Consider the following 26,113-nt stretch of genomic DNA (forward strand, 5'->3'; position numbering starts at 1 on the left):
AATGCAAGATGCACTCAAATACTGAATATATAGGTAACAGATGTCAACTATGTATTGTGTTACCGGTGTAAAACAATGATGTTTGTAAAACAATGGCATTTTGCATAAACAAGACATTACAAACTCAACAAATTAATTATCCTGAACAAGGAATTATCTCTTCTGAGCTGTTTCAAGGGAAAGTACATTGTTCTGTGCTCATCAGGATCCAAAACCTTAAATGTTTCCTTTTTCCACAACAGTTAATCCCAAAGTGACTCAACCAGACAATGGCAACACACAGAGGCACAAACCCACTACATTTCTCCACAGCCTGGATGCTTTGCTCTTTTGCAGTCAGTGACTACTGTATATTGCTGTGATCTTTATTTCTATTGCTTTACATTTCTGATGAGTTTTCATTTTTATCTGAAAGAAGAAACTACCACATGTATCCAACAGAGAGGGCCAGACCATGGCAAAGTCAAGAGAAGTGTTTAGAGATCTTATTTTGCACAGTCTTGCAATTTAGAACTCTCTATTCCCGGTTCCTAATGTTACAATTATGTAATGTCTGGTCATAAAACTATACGGTATATCAATTTACTGTTGTGAAAAGAAGAACACTTACCTTTATCAAAAATTTCTTTCAGCACTCCTCGTTTTATAAGCTCCTCTCTGCTTTGCCTCATTGACATTTTTCTTTCCAAAGCTGTAAGCAAAGGATAGAGATCAATATAAATAGAAAAGAAGGGAAAATATTGCTTTAAAAGACTCTATGCATTTTAAAGGCATTTTAAAAATGCTCTTTCTCCTCTTCAATTCAGTGGCAGTTTAGCATCTTGAAATAAAGGCCAGTAGGTAATCTTGAAATAAATTACGAGTAGGTAATCCAGAGAATGTCTGCTACTGTAGTGTGGCTGTTATTGACAGAAATGGTGGCAGACTGACTGATTGGAGGGCGTGTCTGCACAGCCATTACTTGATTTTGACACATAAACCAAACATTTCTGATTTCTGTGGAGAATTAGAGACAACAAAGGGAGAAAAAGGAAATTATTGCAGAAGATGCAGAGGGAAAGTTAAGAAAGGAGGCAACACAAAGGCTCAAACCAAGGAAAGATGTGGCCACAGAACATGGCCACGGACTGTGTCCAGGCTGTGGAAAAGAAGGAAAGCCAAGGCTTCTTTGCCACTTGTTCCAGTGAGGGCAGGTTATGGTGTTTGGGACAGTGGAAAAAATCAGCTGTTTAACAGAGCCTTCTCTTCCCTGGAGGAGTGGTTTCCCCTAAAGAGATGCAAAGGAGGGAAACTCCAAGAGAGCCACCGCAATTTACACCAGATCTGAACAGCTCAAGTTCTGTATTGGCTGCTTGGAGACCACGGTCACTGAGGCAGCAAAATGACAGATAGAAAATACATGTTTCTTTAGTGCAGTAGTAATTAAAGCAATGTCCAATTAACCAAAACACCACAAAGACACACACAGACAAAGAGCTGAAAGCCAGCAAGCCGGGGGCTCAAGAAGTGAAGGGAAGGAGTGGCTGTGACTGAACCGGCTCTGTGAGAAACAAGCCTGTGCCTGCCAAAAAAGAGGCACAGTCAAGGGCAAATGGCTTCTGCCATATGCTCCTCCATCAGACCCATCACACACAAATGAACTGGGACTTAGCATCCTCAGCCTGCCCAAGGCAGATTTAAAGCAAAAGAGGCTTGGAAACCACCTCTTCTCCCCTGAAAACAGGAAGGTGCAACCTTTCTTGGTACTGCTGTGTGTTGACTGTTCCCACAGGGACCCATATAGCTTGTGGATTAGCTATGCTTATACTGGCACACTGTGCTTATTGCAACTTATTTGCTGCCAGATACTTACAGCTAATATGAACAAGGCCAGCTTCACTTTTCCCCCCAGGATAAATACAGGCTTCCCTGTTTTTAAAATCAGTTTTGAGCATGTATTCTTTGAGACAAAGATGACCAACATGTACAGACAGAAGCTAGTTAAAAACTCTGGTCTCTCCAGGGAGAGACACTCACTGAACTTCAATGTGGATTAGAATTAAAGGCAAGTCCCTTTACTAAAACACAAGACCCCATACCCATTAACCAGCTACATGGTGCAGTTTGATTTTGGAGGTTGTTAACCTAACAGCCACAGCATTTTCCAGAGTGCTTTACACCCATTTGAAGAAGCACTTTAGGCACCTCAACTGACTTGCAATGAAACACTGATTTCTAAGTTTCTAATATGCTTTTGAAAAGATAGGCCCAACTATAAAGCTCTGGAGTCACACTGCAGACTTCTCCCCAAGCTGCCTTTTCCTTATGCTGAAAGGGTCTTGTTCTGGTACAGCATTTAAAGCTTTTTCCTTTTCCTCCTTAAGAATAGCTGCTCTCAGACCTTCCAAGAAAAGACAGAACAAGCTGCAACTAATTCCTGAGCCTTCTTCCACTAAAGAAATTGTTAAAGCTCTGACTGAGTTTAATGAGCAATTTGGTGGCACCCAGCACCTTTTTCAATAGGTCTCAAAAAGTGTAATTTTCTGTTAGAAGAAGCAGCAAACTGAACTTGCTCTTCAGTGGGAAACCAAGCTGGGTGAATCGGCAGCAAAGCAGCAGTTTCTGCATATAGACAGCAGCACCACACACAGAACAAAGACACAGGCAAATTCTATTTCTGTACTCCATCTGTACACAGATAACTAAGTAACAGATCCACATTTTGCACACAAATTCACTGGCATCCACCTGGGTGCCCTGTCTCATCCTCCTGCCCAGTCAAGAGCTGGTTATGCAAGGTAGCAGCATTATTACTGACTTCACAGTTAGGAGGTCCCACCTCATTATCATAGCACTGGTAAGAAACACAGTCATTTTGCAAACTAGAATTAAGGCTTTTGGGGAATCAGGCACTAAAAAGGGCTATCAGGACATTTAGAAGAAGTGCAGGAGCGTCTCTTCCAAACCAAACGCTGAGGAACACCCTCCGGTAGTGACCAAGACTTCTCGAAGTAGTGGACTTTTTGCAGTTGCAGAATTTCAAAGATAGAATATATGTCTTTGGAAGACTGTATATATAGAAATTTCTCAGATATTCCCTATTCTAATCTGCTTGTGTACAAGAATTAAAAATCCCACAATCCTCGAGCTCAAACTCAGACAAAACCAATTTTTTCAGTTTCTAAATCCTTTCTAAGTAGGTACAGGACTTATAGTATTAATTATTTTCCTACTAAGCCAGTTTAATTAATAAGATATTTAGAGCAAGGGCATGCTGGGCTAAGAGCAGCACTGAATGATAACAGATGTTATGCTAAAACTGTGGAACATGCTGCCTTTCTTCAATACAAATCTTCCTCCCAAACAAGTGTCGTACATTTAAGTGCATAACCTGCTATGCTACCACTGATCAGATGGGAAAAAATATAAGCATTTAGACAGAGAACTCATTAGGGTCTAACACCCTGAACAATGAAATGCTTTACTTGGTCTGGATTTCTCTGGTTAAGATTGCCAGTTCTTTTATGAAGGATTTTGTTTTCAAGCAGAAAGCTGCTACAAAATAAATTCATTCACTCTCCACTGAGAAGGAATCCATTCACAGCAGAGGATAAATGTAAACCTTTGAATTAATCCTTGATTCATGAGAACCGTGTAAATTCTGTGATGGGAAAAAATGAATTTTAATTAATATTTAAGAAAAGATGTATTACTTCATTAGTGATTTTCTTTGGTGATTAACCTCATTTTTTTTCATTTGTACAACCTTCCAGGAGACTAGAAATAAGCATTAAGTCCTCTTTATGGGATCTACTTATACCAGAAAGTAGTTACTGTAACAAATTCATCCACTCTACAAGAAACTCTCAGTTACTAGTTTATAGAAATGAGCCTATGTGTATTTTATGGTAAAAGCGCACCGATTTTGCCAGTGTGCTCTGCAGTAAGCTGTTTCTTTTATGCTTTGATGAAGAAACAGTGGGAAATGTTTTTATTAATGTTTCTGAGCTGGTATTTTTGAACTCGTCCCTCAGGAGCAGCCCCCCTCTGCTGTTCAAGCAGAGTTTTTCTCTGTGGCAGACCCATTAAGATCAGTAAAGCCTTGACAGGGTCAGGAGAAGTTCCTGCCCCTCCACTCTGGAAATCAAACACAGTTTTTTTATCCCTTCAACAGGCTGCTGTGCTCTGTGATGGCAGTGGTTGTGGGCTGCTCCCCCAGCTGAGAAGGCGAAGCCCTGCGCTGCCTGTGAGCCAAGTGCTTCTGCTGCTCCATTATTATGCAGCCATGACATGCGGCCTTTCCGTCCTCCCATCCTTCCCTCCAAGACTAAAACATCTCAGATGAACTATTCCAATCTGCATCTGTATCATGAAATAATAAATTAATAGTAATATTATTACACAAGAGAATGATAAAGTGTCCTCCTTTGCAGCAATTGTCACGTTGCTGCTTAACCAAAGGGTGGACTAAATAAACAAGTCCTGCCCTTTTCATCTGACAACTGAAACTAAATCCCAGTCTGTGCTGGCCAGTTGGATCTTAACCTTGCTTTTTTTCTGAGGTTGTCTTTGGCTTTTGTTTTGCACGGATTCATCCTTTCAAAGGCCACTATAATTTTAATTATGATATTAGAAAGCAAAGGTTGTTATAGGATGAAGCTGAGAGCAGAAGCTTTCTGGTGCATCAATTATAGGAATCTGCTTTGCTAATAATTCAGATCTGAATAATTAGAAACGAGCAAACCAATTGCTTTGCACAATGTTTAGATAAACAACCATCAATGATTTCTTTAGATTTATAAGGAAGAAAAGATTTTCAAATGTAATGGATTATGTATCAAAATGTTACATCATCTTGGAATTTTCCCAACTATGTAGAGTTTCTTGGCAATCAAATGGAGCAGGATTCAGCTGATACAAATTTTTATGGTGTGTGCTTCTGCCTCTGAGCTGGTCTCCTCCTATATTAAGAGCGAGTCTTGGGCATGATTAACCTCAGACTAATGTAAGAATCTAAACAGGATAGAGCTGCACCTTGGAAGTGCCTGCTAGCCTTCACTGTAAAGGAAGCTAAGGGTGAGTAGCTGAGATAAAGATGCAGAGAAATAGGTATGAAATACACCTGAAATCAAAATTTACTGAAGAGAGTAGTTTTAAGAAAAGAAACACTGTCATAGATGCAAGTCTTAGCTCCATTAATTTTGGGATTGTTTTAAAAACTGTGGCATGACATTCAGCACTGCTGCTGTGAGCTTGGGATATGATCAATACCAAAACATAGCTTGGTTGAAATAACTGCATTGCTCTGCTCATTGCTAAATATGAATTTTGCTCGGCTTCAAACATGCATAGGTCTCTTGAAGCCTGAGGAAAGTAAAGATACTTCAAGAGGTTTCTGAATCTTTGAGATTTAAAGTTCCTTACAGAAGTTTTGAGTATCTCTAATATCAGCCTAGGTTTTCCTGCAAAAATACCAACTACAAAACCTAATTCAGACAGATAGTAATCTGTCTACTTAGAAAATCTACCTAGAAAAGATTGGGAGCCTCTTTTTGTCTCCGTGCCTGCCCATGACATTCCTTGTTGTGACTGTAGCCTAGCACTCCCATTCTATGAAATAAAATAAGCGAACATTTGAAGGAGAAAAATAGGCTGGTATAAAAGGTTGAAAAGTGTATAGAAGTGCCTCTCCAAATCAGCTGACCAAATAAACTTCTTCAGTATGTGAATCACTTGGAAAACTTTTGTGGCACATGCTATGAAACAAACTAATAACACAGAAAAATCCCCCAGCATTGATGCCACACTAAAGAGTAACTCAAAGCACTCTTCAAGCAAACCTGGATCATCATTACAGGAGTGGAGAAGTGAGGTACAGACAAGCTGCAACAACTTGGCGTACCACCTGCTACATCAGTAGCAAAGCATTAACAGCACCTGTTCTGTGACCATGGGCCAACACTCTAGGCTAGGAAATGACCCTTCTAGACTTAAAATTTGCTACTGTAATCAAGGCAAATAAAATAACAGGAAAAAGAGGCCAAAAAAAGTTAACATCTCCCCCCCCCAATTAATTTTATTTTATTTCATTTCCAGTCTTGCAAGTACAACTGGACTTATTTTAGACTGTGACTATGTGAAAGCATAGAGAAGATGATGTCAGGGCATCTTCCTTCCACTCCAATTCAGAGCAGCTCAAGACAATGGTCCATTTCCAGTTGGAAGCACTGGACTGGGAACATGATAAATCTTCATTTGTGACAGGTAAGCCTTTGAAATAACCCAGTAAAAATATATACATTCCTTTGAGAGTGCAGGATCAAATCTAAAATTCCTGGTTACTCACTGGAAGAGTTTAGGAGGTGAAACAGTTGGCACACCTGGTAACTACAGATAAAAATTCAATCTTCTCTTCCTTACTGATTGAGACAGAAAGGAAAAGTGGGGAAAAGTGAAATCAGCCTTAAGAAAACTCTAGACTTGTACTGACCATTACTACACATAAACTGCCAGAGGACAGACTTGGGAGGAAAGTGATTGCAATTCAAATCTGCAAATACAGAACTGCAGAAGCAAATCAAAATACTGCCAGCCACACTAAATGAGATCACAGTACAGTAACACAACTCAGAAAGAGAGCATGCAACCAGAAATTCAGCAAACACAAGGAATGGCAGAGAAGTTATATCTGAACAACTCCACCACGATAGTTCTTAATTCTTTCTGAACCAAAGAAATCAGAAACCTAATCCAAGAACAGATGAACTGTATTTGTTTCATACAGAAGGACTTAAAAAAGTCAATCAAAGAAGGTGTCATGCTAGGGAAAGAACTACAAATTAGATCCAAAGAAACCCAACATAATGGATTTCACAGGCCAAGCTGAGCGAGCCTGGCAGAAGATGAATGCAAGAAAACAGGAGATAAAACAAGAAATCTCGACAAACATAACAAAAGCTGTGTGTTCAAAAAAATATCCTAAGAAAGTAGATTTGAAAAGAAAACAAGATTGTAGACACTTTGAGAAAAATGTTACTACCCTCAGCTGCCCAGCTAATAAACAGAACTCCACTGTGTCAGCGAACTGTGATAATCTATCAAAAGGATTTTTGAAAGACTGGCATTTTTATACCTTTTAGACATAATTGCTTTTCTAGTCACACTTGAGAAGTTAGGGAGAAATTCAGAAAGCAGATTAGAATATTGAAATATGAAAAAAATACATTTCTTCTGTTCTTCCGCCTGAATTGCTGCACAGCATTTTCATGAGTTCCTAGGTAGCACTAGGTCAAGAACTGGAAAACTGAGGCAGCAACAGGTATTGCTTTCCACAGCTTAATGAAAAAGGAGATTCTGTATTTTAATTAAAGAAATTTGCAACAAGGTAACATAGCATATCTTAATGTACACCTGCTCTGCAAATACAGTGTGAGTGCAGAGTAGAAAGCCATAACCTGGCACTCAGAGACTTCTTAATTTAGGCATCAAAAACAGTAGTGAGGGGGTGGTACTGGCTTATTAGAAAGCTTTTGTCCAAGCACGAAACCTGGCAGGCTAGAACAGCCGTGCTTATGTCCATACTGCTATCAGCACCCTATGTAGCTATAGTTGGGCTGAAGTTAAGTTGACCATAGTGATCACCACCACTTCTTAGTGCAATGAGGTTATCTCCTAAGCACCAGCAAAAGGCAGCTGATGCAATCCTAATGGCAGGAGATCCATTTACATTTTCACTAATGATGGTTTCCCCTACAGGCTTCTATATAACAACATGCAGAGCTTGTCATATCAAAGAAAAAAACTAAGAATATGGGTTCTACATATCAAACCTTCACAACTGGACAAGTGATGCCATCTGAAAAAAAATGTGGCAGCATCAGAAGCAGTTGTACATCCCAAGGAATGGCTGCTTTTTACAAGTGACTCAACTTGCTTTAGGTACCTTTCAGTCTCAGATTTCTGTACGTACAACAGACAAAAACTATGTTAAAAGTAAGTGGGTGAAGAGCTGGGTGAGGTATCTGCAAGGTGTTTCTTTCACCCTGAGAAGGTGGTTCTCAGAATGATGATAGTGCAGAAGGGATCTGCAGTGACATCTGCAACAGTAGAAATATCTGTTTGCAATATTGCAATATTCTGCAGCATGATAGTTCAAGGGACCTTCCTCAAAGGAAAAAACATGGTGGGCTTTGCTTCAATAAGGTAATGACTCATTTGCCAGCTAGGAGGATCACCTTGCTGACAGAAGAGAGACCTGTACTCGGTAAGACAAGCAGCACAACTCTATAGCAAAAGCCAACTGCTGTGTAGTTTTACAGCTTGAGTTCACCTTACAGCTGTAACTTTACATACATATATTGCCTGGTACCCACTGCCAGACAGATGTATAAATCCAGTGTTTTACTCCCTAACAACATCCTATTTTGGCTACACTGAAAAAGCCTTCTCTGCTGGATGCTCCTATTTCACCAGAAAGGGATTTGAGATAATTTAAAATATATTCACACATGACTCAAACCCTGTTGAAGTAAATTACAGTTTTCCACTTACACTGGAATAATTAGTACACCGTAGCCTCCCAAACTGACATGCAAAATAGATGGGGACTTGTTTATCTGTGTCCACATGTACCCCTACTAAAAATAAATACAAAGCACAGCTTGTGACTAAGAAACACCTACTTAAATCTGAAGTTGGATTAGCACCGTTTTGAGAGAGATGTTATGAATATTTCATATACTTCTCAGAAACCATCACTACTGTTGTACATCCAGAAAATCTTGACTAAGCACACACAAATTAAAAATGCATTTGTTATTGAAATGAACTGGCATCAACCCTTCAACACAGACCTCTGTTAGGAGCCAAACAGGAAATAATTCATTTAATGCTTGATTATAGAAATGACTGAATCACAAAGCAACAAACACTTCCTCCAAAATAAAATTCTTGAATTGCAGCTGCCACACCATCCAGCAATTATATTTGGATGATATTTCCAGCTTGTGCAATGGCACTAGCTGGCTGGTACATAATGCTGAAAAAACCACCAAGTGTCTTTAACGTCAGCGTCTTATCTCCCAAAATAGTGCAGTCTGCTTTCTGGCTTGGTACTTGATAACGGTTCAAGCTTACAGTAAAGGCCCACCATGCAATTTCTGCATGTTTTACACATTCAGAGTCTTGGTCTGACTTTTTTTTTGCTTCTTTGGGGTGAATAGATAACATTCCCAGATGGAGAAAAACTTTCCATTATACATGGCAGTCCTCTGGAATCAACAGATTGAAAAGAGACCAGGCTGTGATTTCAGTTACAGTAACATGACTGCAGAACAGCTTCATGAGAATTTGGCATGTGCCCTCCTGCTTTTAATATGAATTATTCCATTATTTTAATAGGAGATATTTTTTAAAAGCCACCAGTGATGACATTGTTTTATGCTCCTCTCCAGCAAATGTTGAAGTTATCTGAGAAAAGAAGGCATTTTTTCCTCTTATCTTACCTTAATGCTTTTTGTGTGTGTGTGCAAAAACATAGTTCTGATGCTTGTCTGGGATGGGGAGACAGAGATGAGGATATGAAACATGTTTAGATGGTAACAGTTTTGAACTGAAGTACTGATACAAGAAGCAAATTTGAAAAATAATAGGCAAGAAGAACAGTGAAGTGAATGACATATTATTAATACTCTGGACATTTCTTACAGTGTAATCACGTTATAAATGTAGATAATATTGTCAGTCTCATATCTTAATATTCCACTGTAAGTGTTCCTGCTTTCCAGAACCTAATACAGTTTTTCTGTTCATTGTGTAGAAAACCAAACAGAAAATTGGTAGAATCATAGATGATCTAAAGTCATAAGCAATGGTACTGAAGGATAACGGCCATGGTAAACAAGCCAAATATTTTTCACAGCAGTGCTAATCCTGAAGAGCTTCAGCAGAATTGCAAAATGAAACTCTTCTTTACAAGGAGCTGCAGCAGTCTTTCTAAGTGAAGTGTCACTTGTAGAACTTTTAAAAGAAATCAATAAAATGGAGAGCAGCAAACTTCCAAGACCAGATAGTTTTATCCCTTGAGTTCCTCAGGAAATCAAATCAACACAGTAAGTGTGACACGTAATCTAGATAAGATAGAAAAGTGGGAGAAGGCAAATAGAAGGTTGCTATTCTTTAGAGTCTGAAAGTCATCTGGGAAGCACAGACCAGTAAGCCTTGTTCCCATCCACCAGTCTAGGAACAGTTCTGTAGAATAAAGCTAGAAATTGAAGACCAAGAACAGAAGAGAGATAAGAGAAGAATCATCCTGGGTTGGAAGTCAATGAATGAAGATGCTTGTTCCAAGTTAGCATCTTCAAAGTTCCAAAATTTCTATGTTAAGGTCATTGGGAGAATTAAAATAGCATTAGATAATTAGATGTGATTATCCTCTAGTGGAATAACAACATATAGAAATCAAAAAGGAACGTGCCATACATAAACAGAGCATACATAGCACTACCTGTTGTCTTCTTCACAAAAACATAGTTAAGAAAGGTTGACCATAGGGAGATGACAAAATTTGCTGACTGCAGTCAAAACTAAGGCTGAATGCAAAGACCTACAAGAATTCTTATGATACTAAATGACACGTGACAAAATTCAACATTGATAAGAGCAAAAAAGACATTTGGGAAAAGGCAGCCCTAACTCTACACTCTTAACAGCTATATTAGTCATTCCCACTCAGAAGATAGTGCTTGGACAACTCCACAGGAGTTGCCTCAGGAATTTTCACTCATTAATTTCAAAGAATACCAAGACTACTTTTACTTTTTTCTTTCAGTTTTAGGAAGTATGAGAGTGTGTGCTGTATTTCATACTGGACAAATCTTAATTATTATTAATTGTTTTCTGGCAATGCAGTATGTGAAGTGACAGTGGAATGGAATGTGAACCTGAAATCTGAAATTCTGCCCAGCACTGGGTTATGACCTGACTGTGTTTTTTTTTAACAGAGAATAAAGTCAACTTGTTCTGCAGATTTTGACAAATACTTCACAAAAGAACCACAGAGATAATGCAAATCACTGCTCTGTAGCAATTACAGGTTTATTCAAAGATGACAGTACCTTGAAATATTTTTCTGAAGATAATCAAAATGCTGTTATGTTGTTATAAATACATTAATTTAAATATTATTGCTGTAGCTTTAAATTTCAGACATAAGTCAGGGGAAAAAACCAATTTAGTGGATAACTCTACCTAAATATTCTTCTGTTCTAACTTTATCCTGCCCTTTTTTTTACATCAGTAAGATTTGTGTGATTTATTTTTGTGAACTTTCACTTATTTCTGTTGCATAATAGCAATAGATGTCAGTCTATTTCTACCATCATAATTAGTTGCTGTGGAGATGACTGAAATATCATGAATTATTATAATTGCAAATGAGGAATAAGCAGTAGGAAAAGATGACATTGATAATGTGCAAATATTGCAAGGTTCCTTGAAACTGGTTGACTAGAAGGTATTTGAATTTGCCATAATAATGAGGAGGCTTACAGAATAAGGGGGTGGCGTACATTTCAGGCGAATACACTATGAAGAAACACGACAGTTACATGTGATGGCATCTTAAATTTAGCTTAACATTAAAGCAAAATTATCATATAACCCACACATCTTCTGATTTTGTTACATGTAATTTTGCTGAAGGCCTAAAGAAAAGCCATTTGTGGTATTCACCTTTATTACTATGAGGTAAAAACACCACAGCAGTAATCTATAAAATCAGTAGGTGTTATCCTGAACTAATCTTCTTTGGCAGATAAATGAAGGAGAAACAGGTGTTCAAGTATCTGCATGAAAAGCAGCTAGAATTATTCCTTTGACATCGTTCTTTAAAAGGCAGGAATCATACTCTATCTTCCACTGGAGACTAATGAACCTCTCAGAGGGAGACACGACTAAGTAGACAAAAATAAAATTCCTGGTGTACTTTTTTATAGTAAAAGTCCTTTACATCATGTTGTCTTTTGTTGCAAGGCTGTCTGTTAGTCCAATCTCACCTCAGAGCTGCATTAAGTGACTGAGTGTAATGCTGCTGCCTTCATACAGACACTGTGTGCACTCCCAAAATGACAGCATTATTAAATCTTCGCCTTTTCTGCCTGAGTAGCATGAAGCAATTGTCCTACATTGAAAAAAGTCCCAAAATGATGCTTTTATCAAGAAACAAACTTTTAAAAGCTTGACTGAGCTAAATACTGAGTTAAACACTCTCCTATATGTTTCTGTTCAGAGCTAAGTTGTTGCATTCTGAAATATGAAGGGAAAGTGAGAAGCTTTAAGGGAAATTGAGAAGCATCTCTCTGCAAAACAAGATTTCTTACCCTTTCTGAGCACAGCGAAGTGTCTGATATCAGAATTATAATCCTAAGACTTCCATGCCATTATTTGGATAGCTTTTTAAACACCAAACTAGTCTCCTAGCATCTTATGAAGATGATATGTGTTGACCTATAGATGGTTGAGCTCTAGAATATCAGTGTATTTTTATTAATTGAGCAACCAAACACCAAGTGGTTTTGGTATCAACAAAAGTCCTCAGTTCAAAGGAGGGTGAACGAGCATATTCCTCAGTTCAAAGGAGGGTGAATTCTGTGAGGGTGAATGAGCATATTCCATTCTGACCCACCCTATCTTCAGGGAGGAGTTCTGATCAGCCTCTTAACAAGGCAAAATCTGAAACACACTCCACTGCTATCTTATTCATCTATTGCACCTTTTCAAGGCACTGGCGCTGATGCAATAGTCTGATAATTAGGCTAATTTGATGTGAAACCTCTTGCTTTTAAACTCAGCAGTTATTTAAACAGATTAATATAAAACTGAAAATGCACCTGGTTTGGAAATTTTCTTTTCTATGTTGGTCAAAGACAAGACTGCACATCTCCCATCCTTTCATAAAGGCTGGGTAGGATGTGCAGCAACACATTTTACTTCTACATGGCAAATAATATGATAACACTCAGCTGCACACTGCAGTATTATGCATTGATACAGCTCTGAGGGATTATCTTAAATATTTTGGAGCACAAATACCCTTTTTTGTGTTGTTTGTTAGACCTCAAGGAGGAGTCAAAAAAGCATGTCTGCTAATCACAGAACTGTAGAATGGTTTGGGCTGGAAGGGACCTTAAAGATCATCTAGTTCCAGCTGCCTTGCCATGGGCAGGGACACCTTCCACTACATCAGGTTACTCAGAGCCCCAGGTACCACTGAAGGAAAATATTCAGTCAGCATTATATATGGAGTGGAATTGGACATATTTAGAACAGGTTTACTGCCTTGGCAAGGGACAGAAGATAAATAAATAATTATGATTTTATATTTAATGACTCTGCATTTATTTAGTCAATTGATAGATAGGGATATGCCAGCTGGCTTCCCCATCTCAACATATTATAGTGAGTTCTGACTTTGTTTCAAGAAAAAAAATAAAGGCCTGACTAAGGTAATTAATTACTAGAATCACAGAACCAAATCCTGCTCTCATTACATTTTTAAATCTTAGATGTAATTATTCACTAGAGTTCATGTGCTTACTGCAGATATAAATTGATGCAGCAGGGTGCCTATATTTTTGCATTAGTTAATTTACTCTAAACAATAGTGTAAGTTGACAATTTAAAAAATCATTTAAAGAACAAGAGCCTCTTCTATTTATTTTTTTTAAAAAAATCAATTTCAGTTGCTTATTCTATTTGAATTTTTTCGTAGTACACAAAGAGGTCTGAGAAGAGATAGAGGCAATCAATATTTTCATACTGTTGTTTTCATTCCACCTCAGAAATATCAACTAAAAAGGTGCTCGTTTACCTCTGGTTTTATTGATGAGCTTTTAAGGGAATGAAATTATATTTGCTGTGTAATGTAACTGGACTCTGTAAATTTGTTCTCTTTCCCCAAAGAGTCAATCATACATGTTTATGTGATTGACGCTATGAAAATGAAACTTTTGCACAGACTGGGCACCATTTTTTGCCACTCTTTTCTGGAGAGGACAAAAGTTGAACTACTCAGAATAATTGTCTTCCAGAGCAGATAAAAATTGGTAGTTTTTATATGCATGAGAAAATGAAATATAAATACATAATAACCTCTATTGTCCTTGCAAGTGTAAGAAAATAGGAACAGAAGTCCTCTTCCCATTGAAGGTCACTTTTACAAAAGATCAGACACCAGAGCTCAAAGGAAAATCGTTGATGCATTTGATTTCCCACATTCTTTATAAAGAAGAGGCTTTTTTTTTTCAAGTGACTTTTTGATTGTGTTCTGCTCTATCCCTTTCTTTGGGCCTGACAGGTTGCAAGAAGAGCAATCACAGTAACATAAGCATTAGGTACAGGCTCTGACAACCAAATCAAACTTTAAAAAAAAATAAAATCAATTGACACATTAAAATTGCTTGTGGTATTATCTTTCATCAGAAGGACAGTAATACATCCTGAGCCTACATAAACAGATTACTCAACCACCCCTGAAGTGCAGCCAGTACTGGGGTGGGAAGCAATAATTGTGATGTGCTAGCAAACACGGCACACAACTCTTGAAGGAAAGGAAAAAACCATCATCAGTTTAAATTTCAGGGGCAAAGTACAAATGGGGAAGGCTGAAATAATTGCCCCAGGTGGAACTTGATCTAAAGGCTAAGTTAGTGTTCTTATTTTTGAGGAAATTTCAAAGTTGTCTGCATTGACTCAAGTAGTTCTTGAAGCCTGCCTTCCTCTGAAACATAATTCGTAGGAAAATGATTTTTCCTTAGTTCATAGTTTTACTTAGAGAGTTCACTGGATCCTGTAGCCAGTCACTAACACTTTCCAGAGCTCTGCTAGTTTCCCTAGAAATAATGTAAATCCCAAGAGAGAAAGAACCTAGCCTTCACTATGCAGTAAGAGCAAAACCTTTCAGAGAAGCACAGACCCTGCATTATAGTATCCCTGTGCTGAAGTAGGACACCATGCTCCTCCTTCCTGTGGCTTGGACCTGAACAAGACCAGTCTAGGACTGGACATGTACACTGGTAGTGGCTGCAAAGGAAGTCTTTACTTTCATGATGTGCAAAGGTAAGTGCAAAGAACAGGTACCAGAAGTTGGGAGAAAAAAAGGACCAGCTTAGATATTTTTAAGAGCTTTCTAAAATAGAAACTGTATATGAATTTTGATGGAGAAAAGAGATGAGGAAAGCCTGTATGGTGAAATCTTGATTATTTACGAATTTGCCCTTGATAGAATTCATCAGCTTACCATGCTTGGAAAGCAAACATCTTGATAATGCAAGAAAGATTTCTAAGCTTTTCCCAACGTGTGTGTGTAGGAAAATATGATAAGAGTTCAGCTTTCTAAAAACTATGAATAAATAAATATATAAATATATGAATTTTCCTTCTGGCCAATTTTGCTAATAGACTATTTTGGTTTGCATACTGCTATAGTCCTTTAAATGTATCCTCATCTTCACATGGAGCTGTGCACTGTGGCTTTACTCAAAGTGAGTAACGAAGAGCACCAGCATCAGTGGGAGTTCATTGACTGTGCACTAGTTTTTTATAGGAGAAACATGAGTCTGCTTATATTGCAGGGTGCAAAATGAATATGAAAGAGTTGCTCATTAACTTAATGACAAAGGTATGGCATGGGGCAAGCCTTTCCTATACCACCAACACTGGCAGACTTTTAACCACACTTCCTAGAGTGAACAGGTGATGTTTTTCACAGTATCACAATGGTTTTTATGGCTCTTAAAAAAAATTAGGATTATTTCAATATTTTGCTGAAGAATAGTTCTTCAAGCCAGTTTTTATGAATAAAATAAAATAAAATAAAATAAAATAAAATAAAATAAAATACTTCATTTAAACTGTAAAATCCTGAAGGTTTGGAACCTGACAAGAGGATGAGTCTGTCTTAAAGGCTGATTGTAACCAAACAAATTTTCAAATCCCACATGAGCTAGGGTCTTCTTACCAGGAGGACCACACTCAAGAAGAATCAGGAAGGTGGTCAGTTTTTCAGGAGTTTTTTTCTCATTCTTTGATTCTCTTCCTCTCCTTCAGTTTCTGAAAATGTGCAGTAACTACATACAGGCTGACCGGAGGAGAGGGGAGGAAATTGCCTTACCAGGCTGATAAAAGCAGTTGCTTATTAGCTTTCTTAAATCTGGGTTTGAGTACTCTTTCCCTGTCCCTCCCCCAGACTCCCCCAGTTTTTGTAAAGTTCCATGGGCCTGTTTTGCTGGACTCATAAATTACAGCACAACCCAATTCTCTTACTCTGTGAGGTGCTGCGCTGTAATTAATAAATCATTTGAATTTCAACAGCAGCTTCTGTCAAGGAAGATCAAAGAGCCCAAATATTAGAGTAGTGTGTTAACATCCTCTCTCTTGCATACTATTCCTATGGGAAATCTAAGGCAAACTCCACATCTCTGCTTGATCCACAGAGGAAGCTCCCTCACCACTCTTCAGCAGCTAATGCCAGAGGATGGAGAAACCTGCCCTCCTGTCCCACAGGTCTTGCAGGATGGAGCATCATTGCTCTATACCCCAAAAATCTCATAGCAATCAGCACCAGGATGACAATAAGTCTGCCCCCCAAAAAGGCCTCTATTCTTTAGAAAGTGGGAATACAACTTCTATTTTTACTACTACTCCCAGCTGATAATCTGAGGTGTGACTCCCATAATTTCCTGTGGAGGAAGGAACCACTTGCACTGGTGGAGTGGTTACCATCATTATCTGATCACTCTGTTGGTTGGATCCATAAAGCTGGCCAATAACTAAAAAAAAAAGGACCTTCATCTCCAACTAAAGTAGTTTCATACATGCCCTGGAAACTATGGGTTTTCAGGAATTACTCTTTTGCAGTGAAAGCACTGTTTCATTTGAAATTAATTGAACTTGGATAAGTAAAATATCAGGCTCACTCTGAAAATATTACAAATGCCATCTCCAAATGTACAAGTAAACCACAAATCTTGCTGGGAAAACTGAAACACAATATTTTTCACATGAGTACTCATTTAAGGGAGGAAAATAAGCCTTTAGCCTTAATAAGTTCTGTTGCAGCTAGTTGAAAACTATCATCTTCTCTACAGACTTTAACATTTGTGATGACTTTGCTTTCTCCAGTAGAATTTAAATGAGGACGAAATGGCTTCGACATAAATAAATAAAAAGTTTAAAATGTCTAAGAAGCTCTTATCATCAAAGAGTTGGTTTAAGAAATACCTTAGCAAGACTCTTTTTAATTAGAAATATTAACCTTTCTGCTTGGAAATAAGCAAGCATATTACAGTGATACCCTCAGATAGGTTTGTGATGAGAGGTTCACTTAAGAGGAACCCAGTTTAAATGAGACAAGAGATAAGGTATTGTCATAATATGAATTGCTTTCCTTTAAGATTACATTGCCTTCATCTAACATTTTTATTTAAGAAGACCCTGTCACGTATCCCTGTCTGAGTATGAATGCTCAGGGCAAATGCTCCCACAGTGTAATTTACTATTGAATTTAAGGAACCGAATGATGGCAGATTTTATTAGTCCAGCAGAACAACCTTTAGACAGGTTTAGTTAGCTGAACTCTGTTCATCAAGGGCATTTTGTTAAGCGGTAGAAGGTCAAACTCCTTAAAGGCAACCTCTTTTCACTGGGAAGAAAGCACTGATTATTTTCCTGTCTGTAGCACTATTATTGGGGTGGCTAGCAGAAATACTCTGAAGCGCTATAATTGTGTTCAACTGGACCAGGATCCAAGTCCGTGAAGATAAAAATAACAAAGCTCAGATTTCACCTGATGTTACCTATGCTTTTTTTCACTTAGAAACGGCAGAGCTTGCTGATTATTAGCTACAGCCCCTTGTCTTGCTTCAGTTCATATTAGTGAAAATATCTTTAACTCATTATAAACTTAAACCCAAGCTATTTTGAATAAATTTATTATTATTCTTCCTGATAGAATGAAGCCACACAGTTCACATCATCACAACTATTGCAATCCCTTTTTCTGTTGAAATAAAAGAATTCAGGAAAACAGAATGTTTTGAAATCCAGAGAGAATGTTTCCCACAATTCTTACCAAAACATCTCTGGGATACAGGCATTTAAGGGCTCAGGAACATGTTTTCACATTTTAAATATAAATGGTATCTTTTAGTTAAACACCAGAGCATTTATCTTCTGGACTGAGGTGCGTATACCTGCACTAAAGTTTGGACAACAGGGAAAAAACACTGAAGAGAACAAAAAGAACCTGAAACTTCATCAGCCACATTGATCCCATCTGAAGTTTTAGACTACTTTTATATAAGGATGCTCCTTTTGCTTTTTCAGTGTTGGCTGGTGCCTACTGGAGCTGCATCCTCTTCTCTAGTCTTTTGTGCTTTATGGGTGAGGATGAAAAAAATTTATGTATGTTCATTGCCTGCAGGAGGTCACAGACCTGATTTGGCTCCAGGACATTGTTGCGGTACAGGGACAGAGAGGACAGAAGCGACTAAATCTTACATGGTTGTGTTGGTGAAGAAAATAAACCCTAATTATCTGGTCCGTGCCCAACATTGGGAATCTGCTGCTAAGAAAGTGGAGATAAGCTCTGTCCCATACTCTTGAGGGTGTCAGAGAAGTAGCTGGAAGATGAACAGTGCTGATTTCAGCAAAGCTTGGTAAAATACTGTTGTCTCCGCAACTGGATCATGATGGTCTGGTACCTGGAACCGTAAGTTTGAATCTCCAATCCTTGCACTGGGAATTTGCACTCTGTAGCCCTGAAAAGGCTAGTAAATTTGTTCACTAGCATCCTAACATCATATTCTGAGTAGAAATGTATTCCAACATAAAGCACAATGCACTGGTGATCCACCCATTGGGATGACAGAGCATGGATTTGATGATTTACTAGAAAAACTACTAGACAGACTTTTTCAAATGTTTTCCATGGGTTTTGAGGAAAACAGGATTAAACAGGGATGAAAGGGGGTAGCTACTTACAAAGCTACTTTAGAGGCAATCTGTACTCTTATGAGACTGTACATACACGTGAGACCCCCCTTGCATCTTGGTACACCTTTCTGAAACAATCTGTCTTTAAAATGTGACAAACAGCTAAGCAAGCATTACATAAAGAGATGTTGGCAGGCTGCTTTCCTTTATCCCTGTAAACTTTTGCCACATAATATTAAATACAATTATAAAGCATTCTCCAGATTAAATGTTAAAGAGGTCTAATACTCCATCTCTTACTTCTGGCAATGAAGAGTTTAATCTAATTAAAGCCTTGAGCTGAATGTGTCTGCTGGTTCTAATCCTCAGCAGTTTTATTGTTAGGTTATGCAATCCTAATTAAAGACAATTTTAGACAACAGGAAATTTTAATGAGAGAAAAATACACACAGTGTCCTTGTGGGTCTGTTTAAGAATTATTTTTACGGTTTATTTTTAGCCAATAGTTTTCCATATATAAGATACAACTACATTCCCTCAGAGAAATCCCATATTAATATTTGTTATTGTAGTGCTGTCACTGTATGTTTGCAGTTTGAATGCTACTACCTAAAATCAAGACTTCCTTCAGTGCTGTTTATGTATGCATTAATACATAAAATACAGTGATATAACACACAGCCTGTGCTTCTTGATTCTAGAGTTCAACTTAAAAGGTCTTAATTTTCAAGAAGTATTAAATATCTACAGAGTCTTATTCTCTGTTAAGCCGTTCTCACAAAATATGAGTGTTGAAAAACACTGTTTCGGAAAACCTACACAACAACACTCCAGAGAAAATAGATTTCAGTTTTATTTTTAGGAACTGGAGAAAAATGTCATGGAATTTTATCCAAAGCTAGCTCTCAACACCATGCTCTCCCTGTGGGATGCTGCAGAAACAGTAATTTTGGTAACAGTGACAGAATTATTGTAACTGTCAGGGAAACACTTTAGTCCCCTATAGATGCCCTAGGGCACTCAGGAAGGTCTAGCTCTTTGCCTGCAAGGATCTAAGACCATAGCCAGAACAGAACCAGAGGAAATGAGGCAGCAGATGTATAATTTCTCTTCCAGTATGCCAGCTTTTTATTTATAAACTAAACAGGACTTTAAAAAAAAAAAGTATTGACAGAAGTTGAGCTTGATGTTATTATTCTGTGAATGACAATCACAGTTGGAGACATGGATCTACCAAAAGGGATTCCCTGGCTGCAGCAGGGAGTAAGGGGAGAATATTTACCTAGTCTTATTGTCCATTGTGGTGAGAGCATTACTGCCCAGAAAAGTAGCTGCAGGGGCTGTGTCCAGCACTTTGAATTCAAAATATAAGCGTTACTGGCCTTAAGGGGGTGAAAGTGCTCTAAGAAGACAAAACTGTCCTCTTGAATTCACTTTGTCCTTCTATGGATGCATGGCAAAAAACTGTCTGCTAGGAGCATGCCTAAAGCAGTCAAGATTGCTGCTCTCTCACCTTAGCTTGCATGGAGCTTATCATATTCCTATTCACCTACACCTCTGAGTACTGGGGGCTCAGCTGTGAGACACCAATTCAGGATGTGCCTCTGGGGCACAGGCACTGAGGGATGGCCCAGCTGCACGCCCGGATCCAGGCTGGCACTCTCCTGCTGCTGCTGGTTTAATGCCATTGGCAGCACAGGAATGGTGAGGGTTGCAGGCATTTTTGTGGATAAAGGAGGCAAGGGATGGAGAAACTGCTTGAGGAATCACACATAAATGAAGAGGAGAAAACAAAAAAGAGCAAGAGCCAAAGGGAAATTCATGGTCTAGTTTGAAATGGCGAGGCAATACGCAGTTAACTCTCTCACTGGCACAACACCCTGTCCAAAACATTATTCTGCTCTAAGCTCACACAAATGTTCCACAGGAAACCTCTAGGTTTGCACAGACTTTTAATGCAATTTTTTAAGGACAGATTGGTTTTATATTAAATGAAGGAAAAGCTTTCTCAGGTTAGATTTGGTAACATGAACATGAATTTTTGTGTACAAATTTCTAATCCTATGATGTCTACATTTTACATTAAGGAAGAGCACACATCACTGCCATGCTGTGGATTCCCTGAAGAGTTGATGAATAAAGCAACAGAAATTGGTGAGATGCCTACAGTAAATCATTCATGTGCCTTCCTGGTTCCCTAGTCAGGCAGATAAGAAATCTGAGCTATTACAGTGGAAGAAGCAAGGCATTTAAAAATATTATATTTTTACCATGTATTTCTATAAGTAACATCCTTGTAGGTGTTCTGTCACAGGCAATGCCAATAATATTAATGTTCTTTTTAGAGAAAGGAAAGCCTCAAGTTATAGTAAACACAACTTAGCTATTTAAGACTAATACTCTAAAAAAAGAAGTTCTAATTTATTTTTCTGCTTTTCATCTTCGACCTATCTTCTTTATAACTATGTCTTGTTATCAACTTCAGGATGGGGGAGGCAATTGCCTGGCTTGAATCTGAAGTCAAAATAAAATGGTAGGCTAATTCTTGTCAGATGCTAGAAAGAACTGAGTCTAAAAATCTGAATTTGAAAGTCTGTTTTATATGGCAAACATCTTGAACAGTGGGCTTTATCGCAGGTTTTAATTTATCTTTTGTGTCACCTTTTGTGACTACCAGTTTATTATTCTTTTACAGGAGCACAGCAAATAAAAGTTGTCTCTTTGTAAGACTTAGTAGACATATGACAAGATAGAGGTGGGTTACAGATAATTGTCTGTCTGCATTTAATCATACTACAGCTACTTTAATGATAGAGAATAGACTCCTAAGATAAATAACATAACTAGGCTGTTAGGAGAAATCTGCTTGATTTTTCATATGCCTTACTAATAAAACTAGGCTGGGGGAATTTAACCAAGGTTTTTACTGTCAGGGTTCCCAAAGCCTGTGTGCTTCTCTTTCTTTCTGTCTTGGGCTCAAGCACTGAATATTGTCATGTCCAATATTTTAGCCTTAACTAATTTTATACTCATATTTTGATATAAATTTTCAGTTAAAAAAATTTCATTTAAATTAGTTACTAATGGGACCAGGTAGAAATAACTTGATTAAACAGGCAGGTTCTTCATATTTCTTATAGCCAGCTGCCTATAGCTAGTTTTTTGGCAATAATAATTCCATCACAGAGAGCACCTGGGGCCTTCAAAGACTTGTTCAGTGACTGAGCAGCTTAACCAGCTTCAACAGAAGCTGACCAGGTTTTGCCTTTTTGACAGAGGAGGTTATGGCTATTTTCAGTTCTAGGGCATGCTGAAATCACTGGTGAAGGCTTACATTAACGTTCAGGGCAGCAAGACTGAGGAGCAAGGTTTACTGAACAAGTGCTGAAAGGTTGGAAAGGCTGATGTGAATGCTGGGGTGAAGGTCTTGCTCTGCAGAGAGGCATGGTGATCTACCAGAACACAGAGAACACATCACTGGCAGCAGCAAGTGAGCATTCCCAGGATAACACCCCCTGAACACCACAATGGCAAAGGCCCTGCCTGCCTTGGGCAGGCTGCACATGTGGAGATCTGCAGAAATGAAGAGCTGCTCTGCACTGCACGGCAGGTTGGCAGCACAGCTCAGAGCATAACATGGTTTTCTGATTCCCAGCCCAGCTGCTTAGTCACCACTCTGACTTTAACCAACTGCAAAGTACAATGGTGAACAAAATTCAGAAATAAGTCCCACCCTTGCTGCAATTTCTGCCAAAAATGACCTTCTGCTACAAATTTAAGCAGTTGTGTAAGTGTGGTAAAAAGCCTTTGGAGTAGACATTGCAAACTCTGCAGAAAGAGGAGGGAATGACTGATGAAAGAACCCTCTTACTGATTTGTGTGGGTGTGGGTAGCACCTACAGACAGGGAGCAAACAAATATGCTTTAGATCATCACTTTAAACTTATGCATAAGATTAAATGAGCTCAGCTGAAGAGGAAGGAGATCTCAGACAACACAGGAGGGGTCTTGACTACTCTCCATTTGCCAGTAGCAGGGTTCCAACATTGGCTTTGACTGCTCTTCTTGTGTACTGCTCTCCTGGGCTCTCTTTAGAACTAGCAATATTAATGACTAGTGTAGCCACCTGAGGGAGATTTCCTTGCTGAATTTAATCTACATGAAATTTGTCTGGTTAAGATGAATGGTTTCTCAAGAGCTATATTCTGTACTAAGCCCTTCTTAAACACTGAAAGCTGTACACTTATCATGCACTGCCTAGGTAAAACCTGCAAAAGAAAATGAATCTTGGAAATGGAAATAAAAATATCTCCAGTGATTTAGAAAGTCTTGCCTGTCACTATTATTTCTACAGCTTACATATATTTCCTACATATTCCAACAGAGCAAACAAAATAAGCACACTGATTTTTCAATACATTTATTGAAGCAGCCTAACATCCTTGAGCTAGTGTGACTGAAGCTCAACAAATTTTTCCCCTGCCCCTACAGTCTTAATTCTCCACTGAGGTAAATTATGGAGGAGTTCACCCAGAGCAGTGCACATGTGTGTGCAGAAGAGTCTGTGCTGGGTAGTACTCAGCTGTGATTGATCCCATCACTCAAAAGCTGGTGAGTCACACAGTCACCAGCAAAGGGGCTGTTACAAAAATGAGGCTGAGATATGAATTAGGTCAGTAACAGTTTACACTTAATTTTGTTTCAAATGGGCTGCATTATATTAGGTGCCAATCAGATCTGTGTGAAATGAGGCTAAGGCTCTGGTGACAGGATTTGGAAAATCCTGTCCGTTTATGTTACGTCAAATATCTCTTCTCATATAAAATTATGGACACATTATCCAGCCAGCTAACTGCTTTTTTATAGGTAATCATGTGACTGAAACTTGACTGTCCAAATATTTATGTAAAGAAAATACCAGTAGTCAGATATGCATGAGTGAAATATATGAAAATTCAAATAAAGAGATGTTTTTCCACATTAATAGTTATGAAATCCAGGTATGCAAAGCTTTAATGCTAAAGTAATATATCTGCTTCTGCTATGGGTAAAATATGATAGTAGGAAAATATGTTACAGCATGGGCATATCAAGTCTATTACATGGGGTGCTCTTTAATTTTCTGTTCATTATCAATTACTTGAAGATACACGGGAGTATTGCCATTTGTAACACCAAAACAAAGTCAAAGCCTCTTGATAAGTTTGGATCAAAAATTTTTACCAGTGCAGAAATGCTTCTCCGCTCACCCTCCAACTTTGCTCCATTTATGTCTCTCATATCTCCAAAAAGCTTTGTTCTAAAGTATGTTGTTTGAGAAATGTCTAATACTTTGAAAATATTACATGAAAAAGATTAACCCATACCCAAACAGAGCACATTTTAACACCCTTCTTTATGGCTTCAGCCATAGCAGCTGCGTGTGGGACAGCTGCTACAGAACGTGGCTTGTCCAAGCTCCCACCAGGAGTCTCTGCAAAAAGCAGTGGGCCAAGCTTCCCATCCCAAACACACAACTTATATGGAGAAAAGACATCTAAAGCTTGAGACTTCAGAAATGAAAAATCCTTGCAGAGGACTTACTCTTGAAAGTGAAAAGCAAGAGGGAGCAGTGTCCACTGATTGTAACCTTTTTTCTCTGTTTATTCTTTGAGAAAGTCAAGTTCTGCAGGGCTGGTTCTCCTGGCTCTGAATTTCATGCAGATTTCTCCACACAAGATTCAGAGCAGTTTTAATATGCAAATGCACATTAGCTTCCAGAAGCTTAGATGAAAATATTACAGAGTCCAATCATGGTATTGCTGCTAGGTTTTCAGTCCCCAGATTATACTACTTTTATCTGAGAATGTGCTTAAATGGATAATGCTCAGAATATGAATTTATGATTATTTGTTTTCCAGGTCTCCTCAATACCAATTCTGCACTGTCATGAGCTACACATCGAAGAAGAACAATAGGACTACAGTTTTCTTTGCAGTATCTGCATTATTCTGACTATATATCAAAATAAATGAGCAATGGGCATAGTTGTAACACAAACAAACATGAGACTTTTCAGTAATATTCAACCAGGTATAAAAATTTAATGGTAGCATTTTTGTGCATACCTAGTTGAAATGTTATATGTATTTCATTGCTATGGACTTAGATGTGAACTGCACCAGAGTTCAAGGAATATTTGTACCCAAACATGTGACCTAGGCACATTTGCAGCTAACAGCATTTTTAAAAATTAATCTTTATAAATACATAATCATATTTGTGTCAGGGCAACTTAAGTGGTTTCTGATCCTCTGCTGCTCTTTATAAAATGCTGCAATATATTTTTTTCTTTTCTCAAACAACCTTATTGTTGGTGCTGTGGATAACTATTGACTAGTATTAAAATACTACCATTAACAGGCAAGAGTTATGAAGTATGTGCATACACAGATAGGTAGAGAGAAAGAGGTGGAGAGAACCATGTTTTATAGGTGAGAAGTGTTGCACTTTTTTGCTTTAAAAGAATGGTGGTTTTTGTCTTTCCAGTGCCAGTCTATTTTGTAACTAAGTAGTTATTTGCCTGTTCTGATGCAAGCACTCTATATATCGCCCAAGCTGAAGAAGAAGCACAGATTCTATTGAGTATTTTTCTAATTTAAGTTGAAAATTGCAATTATTTTGCCAAGTCCTTTAATTAGCAATGGTATTACAGCCATTGTCAGTCAGATACTGCTCTCAGTACACCAGAGCAATCCCTTTATTCTCAAGCAGGTCACAGAGATGTAATCAATGACAGCATTTCCTCTTTACTCTCCTTTAATTAAGTAGAACAGAGTGGGGAAACCACATGACAACTATAAGACCACCGCTAAAATGTTTGAAACCCTGAAACTGTTTTGCTAGCATTGTGATAAAATCAACTCAGAAAAAGCATTATGGATTTTTTGATGGAGCATCCAATTTGACTATTCTCATCTCACATACATTTGCCTGAGGTTTGGGTACACCTGGAACGTGGCTTTGACGAGAACTGTCCTACATAAAGCTCTCCAAGAATCTCAAAAGCACTTCATTAACACCAAAGTGATCTAATTAACTATATCTACATTATATACCTCTAAAACTGATGCCACAAAACCACACCGATGGTATATTTTTAAAG

The 26,113-nt window shown here is 38.2% G+C and overlaps 1 protein-coding gene across 10 annotated transcripts in view; it reads right to left on the reverse strand.

Moving 5' to 3' along the window:
- The window catches only part of PHACTR1 (phosphatase and actin regulator 1), a 300,542-nt gene that overhangs the window by 74,688 nt on the left and 199,741 nt on the right, over positions 1 to 26,113 (reverse strand). For all 10 annotated transcript variants that reach the window (XR_010364616.1, XM_064424383.1, XM_064424373.1 and 7 more), the window contains one exon: positions 611 to 691. Coding sequence is in view for 9 of the 10 variants with exons in the window: in XM_064424383.1 (XP_064280453.1) it covers positions 611 to 691 (81 nt within the window). In the remaining variant the exon portion in view is untranslated. The remainder of the gene's footprint in view (positions 1 to 610; positions 692 to 26,113) is intronic.

The sequence above is a fragment of the Passer domesticus genome, chromosome 1 (assembly GCF_036417665.1).
Source record: "Passer domesticus isolate bPasDom1 chromosome 1, bPasDom1.hap1, whole genome shotgun sequence".
NCBI classification, from domain to species: domain Eukaryota; kingdom Metazoa; phylum Chordata; class Aves; order Passeriformes; family Passeridae; genus Passer; species Passer domesticus.